Source organism: Bombus impatiens, unplaced genomic scaffold, assembly GCF_000188095.3.
Source record: "Bombus impatiens unplaced genomic scaffold, BIMP_2.2 scf_0349, whole genome shotgun sequence".
NCBI lineage: Eukaryota > Metazoa > Arthropoda > Insecta > Hymenoptera > Apidae > Bombus > Bombus impatiens.
The window spans coordinates 64822-75070 of record NT_176768.1 but is presented as its reverse complement, the minus strand read 5'-3'; the positions used below and the strand labels follow the sequence as shown (position 1 = coordinate 75070).

The following is a 10249-nucleotide window of genomic DNA, read 5'->3' as shown; positions in this document are numbered from 1 at the left end:
TAATACTTATGTTTCTCCTTTTCTGCTATTAAAATGAATTATTCTTTGTTAAATTCTATAGCAATTTTACATTATATGTACTACACTAATTCAGACTTCTTTTCATTAAGTCAATAATTTAAAAAGAAACTTTTAAAAAATCAAATAATTGAATAATTACAAATGCACTGTCAATGTTATATTAGTGCATTTCATGCTTAGGAAAGGTTATATACATTGTTTGAATCATTGTATGTTATGTATGCACATGAAATAAAAATTCAATGTGTAAGAGTGACACTTTCTATTTGGAAATAAACACCAATGTAAACAAATTTCTTAATTTTGTATTTTTATTGAATTGTACATTATTGTTTTATATCTATTTCTTTAATTGCTCGAATGATTATAAGCAATAAGATAACCAAATATTTTAGAAATATCGATTTAACATTAGTTAAAAATTTAATCAAATAATATGGTGACAAATTTATCTATCATCATATAATAATTGTCATATAATAATTTTTATTAAACACGTTTAATTATATCTTTAACTATCTTATTTTGATGAGACTGTACTGAGTTGATTAAGATAAAAATGGAAATTTCCGCTTGCGTCATTGAAATTATAATGCATGAATGACTATTTTAATATTCAGATATTCTGAGCTTGAATTGCAAACGCATTTATATTACTTGTTACGTTTTCATGCTACATGCTGCTGTATCAATAATCTGCGATTATATAATAGAATTTGCACGGGTTCCCGCCAAACGATTCTTTAACAGATTCGGTGCAAGAAAACGTATGTATTTCATGTTTTGAAAAATATTGTCTATAAATTTTTAATACTTAGTGCTTATTTAAAAATTCAACTTTTTAACAAATCATTAATTTTATAGTTATTAAAATTTGGAAAATCATTAACTGTTACAATGAAAGACGGAAGCAGATTGTTGTCTATTCTTCTGAAAGCTTCAGAAAAAGCAGCAAATATTGCAAGAGCTTGCAGGCATAATGACGCTCTATTTAAATTACTTGTACAAGAAAAATCAGAGGAAGAAAAGAATCCACGCTTCTTCCAAGATTTCAAAACCTTAGCAGATGTTCTTATTCAAGAAACGATCAAACACGACATAGGATTAGAGGTAAATTGCTAGTATATATTTAGTTCATTGTTTTGTTCACAAACATCCACATATAAACGATGACTGAAAACATATGTATAATTGGTTCAGAACAACTATATCAATATATTATATTAGATATATCTTCCCAAAAAGAAGAATATAAAACAAAAGTTATTTATAGAAAATTAGTTTCCAGAACTGGCTAAGGTAGTGCAAGGAGAGGAAACTAATACATTCAGCAATGCCATGGGTGAATCTATAGTGGTTGAAGTATGTCCGACTGTTGAAGAAACCACTAAACTATTAGCCAAAGTGATGGGTAGTGATATTGCAACTGCTGAATTATTAGCCACTGAAGTTCATAAGGATGTCCAATTCTTAGATATTCCAATGGTAGTAGAACTACCTTTTGATTTTGATATTGATATTTATGATCTTGGTATATGGATAGATCCAATTGGTAAGAAACATAACAGTGTAATTTAAATGCTCTAAAATAAAGATTTACTATATATGTAACAGATATAAAATAATATTAATACTGCTATTTTTATTAAAACGATGTCTGGGAAATTTATATGGTAAATATCTTCATTTTCATATAATTTATTTTTATTGTTTTAAGTACTAGTATTATCCAAAGTAGCTTCAAATTTTGCATATTTTTCTGTATCTACTATATATTTCTCTTTTTATTCTATTTTTTGTTATGTATATTTTCATTCTACTTTATTATAATACATACTAATGGTATTCTGTCATGTTGTATGAGTATGTTAAAGCCTCTATTTTTTTTATTTTTTTTTTAGTTTAATAAAGCATGCCCGAGGGGCAATTCATGGAACTTTTGTAGATTCAACTGCTGATTATATAAATGGGAGTGAAAAGGTAGATGAAGTCACTGGCGTACATATGAGTGGTTTACGATGTGTCACTGTCTTGATTGGAGTATTCTTGAAAAGCACAGGCATACCAATTGTGGGAGTAATTAATCAGCCTTTTTATACAAATGTGGATTTACGGTAAATGGATCAAAATTTAATTTATACTTGTACAATATCAATAGTCAATGAGTTTCACACTTCATTTCATAGATGGAAAGGCAATTGCTACTGGGGATTTATGGAAAAAGATGTTGGGACATGTTCTATAGTGAAAGAAACTACCAACAAAAAAATAATTGTCCTGAGTAGAGTTGAGGATGAAAATGTGAAATCTAAACTCTTAGGCGCTGGTTTCACTTTAGTGGAAGCAGCTGGGGCTGGTTATAAAATATTAAGCGTTGCCCTCGGACAAGTCGATGCTTATATTTTATCTAAAGGATCTACATACAAGTGGGATACTTGTGGCCCACAAGCTCTTCTACGTTCTTTAGATGGTGGTATTATTGAATTCCAAAGTTTTATAAGTAATCCTGATTCTGACTATATGGATGTAAAATATTTACCGATGTCTACCAATTTGTCAAATAGCAATGGTTTGATAGCGTACCGAAACTTTGAAACTTTGCAAACATTAAAGTCGATTTTATGCAAATAATGGTATTATGTTATGTACTTATTTTATTTATTGAGTGCTAATGGTACGTATTACATATATATATTTGAAAGTACTTTAGAAAGGATTTAATTCATGCTGCATTTATGTGCAAATATTTAATTGCATTTAAATGCAATTTTATTTATTTAATATTAATTTTATTTCTTTAACTTTTTAATTATTCGGTAACAAATGTTTATTGTATTCGATATATATTTTATTATTAATTTAATTTAATTTAATTTTTAATAGTACTTCTACAAATCAATCATGCCTCTATGGTGTGTATGTAGGCTAACTCTAATAGAAGTTATGTTTTTGCTTTTATGCAAATATATATTTTAGTTTAAATTTAATAAATACAATTTTAAGCAAAAATTTTAGAAATTGGAATTTGCATCGGGTATATGGAATATTTTTAAATTTATCTGATTTTTTTGCATACTAAGTATTTATCGTTTTTAAATATGACTAATGTCGTTGTTTAAAATCATAAATGTTAAATTATATAAAATGTTAAAGAATGTTATATAATATCACAACTAAACAATAAAAATGGTTTATGTTTCACTTACGATTTTTTATCCTGCATTTTATTACGTTGTTATATTCCAGCTTTCACATATTTCTTCAAATATAACACTAAGCACTCACGATTAAATATATGTATAACGCACTTAAAAAATTAATTCATAGTACATATTTTATACAACGTATACGATATGAAAATATTCATATACTCATTCGCGTTTATCGGAAATTTCAATATTTTAAACGTTTAAACGCATTTTACTTGCTTCGATAGTTTCAGTATATATTTATCCGTAACTAACTTCACACAAATCGGTCAAAATTCGTTATGAATTTTTATAATAGGCACTGTTACGTAATTATTAATAAAAAAATTACGATCTATAGCTTGAATTTTTCAATTTCACGAGTTATTAAAGAAATACGTATTTTTTTCAATTACATTGTGTCTAATGAATCAAAATTTTTTTCAAATTTGCAATTCACACTCGAAGAAGATTTGAAAATTTTCACGCCCTCTGCAATTTGCTACGGCGGATGCAGGAATTATATGTATCCTGTGTTTATGTGCATGACGATCGTATACACAGGTCTGGAAACTCCCATGGGAAGGGTAAGATTTTCAAATTGGCCGCTGTCATAACGTCTCAATGTATTTGTTAGGATTTTGCATTTAACACCATCCTACGCTGAAAACTACTTTTTATGAGTAACTCTTACTTTTCATAATTTTTCACAATTTATTTCGAAGTAAATAGATATACGAAGATTCCCGTTTTTCATTACAATTACGATTATAATATATTCGTTTTAATTATAATTATGCTGTATTGTTGCGATATCAACGTACCACGTTGCGCTTTAAATTAAAACTTCTTTCTGTTAAAAAAAAGCATCGTTCCAAGTCGACTTCTTTTGTTCTTTTGCGGGATTCTTAGGCAAGCCGTCGCAGCCACGCTGCAGTTTACTAACCGAGTGTATATGCATGGATTTACCGACATAATCCAATAATATCGTAGGTTGCAGACACAAGATCGCGCTGCGTAATAAGTCTGGAAATTCTCATAGTACTCCGTATGAAAGCCCAGCGATTGTGGCCGTAATCTGCAACATCGCAGAATGCACAACTGCAGTGCCTACACTTATAGAATAGCCTACAATTATAGAAAATCAAGGTAATCTTTTCAGTTATCCACAGATGCTTCAAAATAGCTTCAGTTTTCATGGTAGAATGCGCGGCGGTCGAATTAGCCGTAGGATTTATCAACACAGCCTTCACCAAATTATATCTGATTTATGCAGATTCACAGAACATTTTACAGAGTTTAAAAATCTACTCCCTTAAAGCCGCGATAAATCAACACAATTTAAACATGAAAAATATATGTCTCGTCATACACGAGGATTGAAGATAACGAAATATAGAAGGCAGCGGTTGAAAGTACAAATAACCAATTTCTTCCAGTCTCTCGATCAGATTGTTGGCAAGCCTCCAAACGAATGGTAATATGGGTACACAGAGGAAGAGCAGGCCAAGGAGAACTTGACATTCAGCCTGTTCAGACTTGATCTGATTCAGGATACAGCTTGCAAGTCTTGCAATTGCGAGCACAACTATCAAGATCTGGATCATGTATTATGGCAATATTCCTAACATTCAAATTACTACACTCCACCAGCAAGCTGCTAAAGAGTTCAAGAATTAAAGAACTGAAGATCATTGACAACTTAATAAACAAGCCATCTCTTAAGAAACAACATAAAGGAACAGAGGTACAAATGAAAGAATAATTAGAAGTTAAGAGACTGAAATTATATACATAACTTTTGTTTTTTTTCTCAAATATCTCTTTTCTTTATTTTTATATAGTTTATATATATATATGTATATATCCTTTTTCTTATACTACCGGTTGTATATAAGCATATATAAAAATGTACATATAATCATACCTAGAATAAGAACTAATGTTTAAGCAATGTAACAATGTGCAATATTTAAATAAAAATAGCGCATAGATAGTATACAAATTTAAAAGGCTTAAAAAAAATTCTAAGGAAGTAGAAAAGGAAAAACGAAGAAAATGTTTCACATATTTGTAATATGTTAGAAATCTCTTTTTGTTTAACAGTTTTTGTTTACAATATGGTACAACTCTGAATCTAAATTAGTGAACCTTCATCAATGTTATATTGCTATTTACACGAATAGATAGACAAAATATGTTAAATTGTATTTTAGTTTTCGAGTTCTATTTAATATTTTATTCAATTTTTAATATATCATTATTTCATCAATCGAACAAACCTAATTTTGTTGCAAAAGGGACGAAATATTGTAACTAAATAAAACATAAATATATATATGTATAGAACTCTCATCTACCTATATTATTTTTCTTTTACATACTTTGTATAAAAAAGCTTAGAATTATAGGTGGCAACCATCGTGACTTCTTAAGAATTGGGGAGAAAGTATTCGCCAGGTATTGGCCTGAGCAGTTTAATTGGGAAAGCACCCGTCCGACAAGTGTTCGATCGAATTCGGGTCTAGCAACATGATTGGCCGAATATTTTTTGGTCTACGAATATTAAGTACGAAAAGGACAAAACCTATGATAGTATCTTAATTGAAAATATTCTTCTCTTAAATCCATCCAAACCCACGTTACGCTCATTTTATGATTTCTCGCAAATCGTCATTATATTTATAGTCACAAATTTCTCTGCAGAACTTATTCAATTTTTTCGTTGAAGTTCTTCCAATATTTTCTTATACATATTACGTACTTCTTTCCTTATAAACATTTGCATCATTTAAGTATTCTTATATTGTACTTTCTATTTCCATATTTATTTATTTAACACGGAATCACATGTAATTTGATTAAAAAGTCCTTTTACAGTTGTTCTTCTGTGTGGGATTCAAGATAAACGAGTTGTCGTTGTAGTGGTTGATTCACTGGTCGAAACGAGTCATTCCGGATGCTGGCGCTTCGTACGGGTGCAGTATGGTTTCCGTTTGTTTTGCGGCGGACACTGATGTAGGTTGTGCATGTGTTCATACGTCGCAAAACGGAATGGCCCGAATCATTGATACCTGCAATTCAAAAAACCATATTTTTAGTATAGTTAAATACATTGGTCTCCCTACATTAGTGACAAAAATCGTAGAATTCGAAGTTTCGTATTTCTTAAATAAACTCGAAACCAGCAAAATGATATCTTAAACTCTCCCTAATTTTACATCGAATTCATTATATTTCACATCGAAAGGAATCTCTGGTGTCAACATTAAAAAATTGTCAACTTGATATGGAATGAACCGTGAATATTAGAAGCCTAATATTGATTACTTACACATTACATACTAAAGAATATTTTATTCCTAACGTTTTATATTAATTAAGACAGCTAAGGAATTATTTAAAATTTTTATCGAATCTTTAAAGCGTAAACTAACTAAATGCACTTATTAAAAATGTATCTTACTTAGATAAAGTCGTTAGTTGAATGTTACATTTCCATAAAATTTATACTATTCGAAATATTCTATTCGACCTTTTGTAAAGTTTGATATTACGATATGCACCTGTTAAGGGAATGCCCATCGTACTGGCATTATAGTTATCACGTTGTCTCTCTCTACGAAGCATTCGATGTGCACCAGGTAAATGTCCGATCGCAGTTACGAAACCAGTTCGAAATCTCGCGTTCATCCAGCAATAAATTACTGGATTGTAACAGGAGTGTGACATGGCTAGCCAATGGAGAACCATCCATACGAACGGAAGTCCAGCCCAACTTTCCAGAGTCTCGTTATTATCCATTAGTAGCTAAAAATTTGATAATACCGTTTTACTTAAATATATTTTCTTAATAGAATTTAATTATCTCGCTTAAGTATGAATCTATAGTGTATATCACGTTACTACAGTAGAAACTCCGTTTATATGAACCTGTCGGGGGATAAGTTGGTTCATATAACCAAGTCGTTCATATAACAGGAATCCACATATTTCTCTCCGCTACCTATGATTTTTCGTTCAATTAAGAGGGGTTCACGTTCATATAAGAGGAATCCTTGGAACATTTTCTCTTAAGTATGTAATAATGTTGCAAATATGTAGCCACTGCGGAGCGTGAGAGTATGTCACGTAACGCGTGCCTCTACTATTTACATCTTACTGCTAGACGTTCATATAAGTGGATCGACGCTCGGTAGTAGTTTAAATAATAATAAGAGCTGAGCTAAAAAGTTCAGTTAATCGTGTACTACTTCATATAAATGGAATTCATATAAACGCAGTTCCAGTATATACTGCTGTAGAAAAAAATTTACCGGTTCAGTTATTAAGGTTTATTGGTTCTTTGTCACTTACGTTTAATATATTGAGTGGAAGCCAACAAATAGTGAACACTATTACGACCGTTACCATCATTTTAATCATCTAAAACAAATGTAAAATATACAATTATGATTATTTTCTTATAACAGAAAATAGAAAAGTTTCTGCTCAAACGAAGAGTATGAAACGAAATAGTACTTGAGTAATATAAAATTTATTATTTTTTTCGATAGACGTTCATTTAAGAAAAATATTTTTTATAAAGATCTATGGTAAACATATCGTTTAAAAATTTCATTAAACGATAGGAACTTAGGGAACGATTAAAATAGAAGGTTTACAGAGATAGAAGTGTTAACGCACTTTTTACACAGTAGTCTTTTTTGTGAATTTTATGATATTTTTTGTGTTAATAGGCAGTGGATATATTAGTTAAATTATGAGAGAAACACGTAGCTAGCCAGAATTTAATCAGGACACACTCGTAAATCACACGCGACAATTATTTTTTCTTAGGTTAGAAGTATCGTTAATTTTCATGGTCTGTCCAGTGCTGGTTTATTTTATTTATGTGCTGTAGCCAGTAAATACAAATGGCGTTATACATTATTATAAACAACATCGTTTTCTCTATCATGGTCGCAACTGTGAATTACGATTCAATTTATTTTGATTTCTTTTACAGCCCAGTTATTTTGGAAATTGAAAATGGACCTTCATTTCCCAGCCTTATAGATGATTAAGAAACTTAATGAAATAAGAAATAATAAAAGAGAAAGGAAAAGACAAGAACTGAAGAGAATTTTATATCAGTAAAATATTTATAGATTTATCATTTGACAGGAAATCAAATTATTTTATAGAAAGTTTTATTATTCTAGTACATCTATATTGCAAATCGCGAAGTTATGAAAAATGTTTTTTTTCGTATGTATAGTCGTAAAATCTGAGAACTTTATGTTGTTCTTTTTTTTAGTATCATCGAGTATATGTATGTATCATATAAAACTCAATGTCAGCTGATATATATATATACATATATATATATAGTTTCTATTTTCCAGCGAATTCCAATAATGTGATTCTTTCCTACGTTACAGACGTTCAAAATCGCTGTCACTATTTTTCCACCTAGAAACGGAATTATGAAACGAGATATTATGTTCTTTTCTCTTGTTCATTTCTATAGATAAAATTCTTAAGAAGCAGGCATTTTCTTCATCTCGCTGATAAGTATGTATCTTGCACTCTTACTCAATTTTGGTCGTTGTGTTTTTATAACAAATATTTATGAATTTGGCTGGTGTATATTATGGTTTCTGGATTTTCGAAAAATCCGTTCTATATTTTTACTTTTGCCTCTTTTTTTTTCGTTTTTTTTTCATTTTCATATCTACATATACCACTATAAGTATGTCCATAGGTATTTCTTTTTTCGGTACATTTAGCTTTATAAATACGAAAATAAGCGTATAAGGTAAACTGACACGAATAACGGGTTTTTACTTCCTGATTCAAATATAATATTTATTCAATATTTTTGTCCTGTTACATAATAAGTTACTGTTTAGACACGAGTTAAATTACGTATATAACTAAGTACATAATCTTTCCATTATAAAAGCATCATCATTTTTCGAACATCCTTGGTTATTAAGTGGTAATATCGTTATTTGAATATTCGTTGTTGGCTACTGTATTTCGTATGAATAAAAACGTAAGTGTTAATCGTATTGTAAACATACTTCAAACTAATATCAATTCTATCACTGATAATTTTATATTGTCCCCAAACAAGAAGAAATCTTATAGATTGTATTTAGTACAAATTCTATAGAAAAATATGATTCATTGAAAAATGACCCAAAACAGGGTTGAAGAACATAATAATTTGTCAAAGAATTTAGCAACAATACATACTGAAAATCTCAAATGTTTCAGTTGTCAAGCTGGGAATGTACTATTTTTCTGATTTTTCCTGCCCTTCATTTCCATCTTCGTTCTTTTTCTGTTTATCTCATTGACATTCCAATCTTCGCTGCCCGCTTTTCAGATAAGGTCTTTGCTTTTCTCGATAAATACGAGCGTTTCTGTTATCGCGTTTATTGCTGATATTTCGCGCAATCCTGCACGTCGCTTTTCATATTCTAACGTGACGATCTACAAAAAAATCTGAGTAAAGGTTACTCTTGTAAGAAGACTAGTGACGTAAGTGTATTTAGATTTGCCAACTCGTTTGCTTTTACAGATTTATCATCACAGTCCTCTGTTAGGTTGTATTGAAAATCTCCTTCCTGTTTCGCTTAATACAGGTAAAATTGTATTTTATTTCATCTAATTTAATATTGCAAGTCAGCGAATCGTATTTTCGATTCTATGTATTTGTTTTATTGAAACTTCTTGAAATGAAATGAATTTTATTGATCTTAAGGACTTTCTCAAGCAAGATAACTGAAACGTATGAAATATTCGTGTTAAGCGTATGATACAAAGCATTATGTGTATTATGTAAGTTATTTATAATTTGCAGTACTGTATTTTATTAAAGGTATCCAAGTTTCTACGATGCTCTGTAAAGATCTTGATAAAGTTAGAAAAAAGTGTGCTTCTACGGATGAATGGAATTCGATGGCGTAATGCTTAGATAGTTTTGATGCAAATTTCACAGGCAAATTTGACAATCGAAACAACGAGCATAATAACTAGTTGCATAAATG

The 10249-nt window shown here is 30.0% G+C and overlaps 2 protein-coding genes across 2 annotated transcripts in view; one reads left to right on the top strand and one right to left on the bottom strand.

Annotated features, from left to right (window-relative positions):
* The first annotated feature begins 407 nt into the window (after positions 1–407).
* Positions 408–3243, top strand: LOC100748881 (inositol polyphosphate 1-phosphatase). Its single transcript, XM_003489593.4, has 5 exons — positions 408–788; positions 886–1131; positions 1303–1573; positions 1967–2135; positions 2208–3243. Exons 2-5 carry the CDS (start codon positions 919–921, stop codon positions 2650–2652), a joined length of 1098 nt encoding a protein of 365 aa, XP_003489641.1. The 5' UTR covers positions 408–788; positions 886–918; the 3' UTR covers positions 2653–3243.
* Positions 3244–5241: 1998 nt separating this feature from the next.
* LOC100749884 (RYamide receptor-like) overlaps positions 5242–10249 on the bottom strand; it is a 48032-nt gene continuing 43024 nt past the window's right edge. The window contains exons 5-7 of the mRNA XM_003489602.4: positions 7566–7634; positions 6776–7019; positions 5242–6283 (exon numbers count right to left, since the gene is read on the bottom strand). Coding sequence (XP_003489650.1) covers positions 6084–6283; positions 6776–7019; positions 7566–7634 — 513 coding nt within the window. The 3' untranslated portion in view covers positions 5242–6083. The remainder of the gene's footprint in view (positions 6284–6775; positions 7020–7565; positions 7635–10249) is intronic.

Excerpts from the sequence above, each read along its gene's own strand:
- LOC100748881 (XM_003489593.4), top strand. The coding sequence starts at position 919 with ATGAAAGACGGAAGCAGATTGTTGTCTATTCTTCTGAAAGCTTCAGAA. Across the intron at positions 1,132-1,302 it reads AACACGACATAGGATTAGAG|TTTCCAGAACTGGCTAAGGT; the intron begins GTAAATTGCTAG and ends ATAGAAAATTAG. Across the intron at positions 1,574-1,966 it reads TATATGGATAGATCCAATTG|ATTCAACTGCTGATTATATA; the intron begins GTAAGAAACATA and ends GAACTTTTGTAG.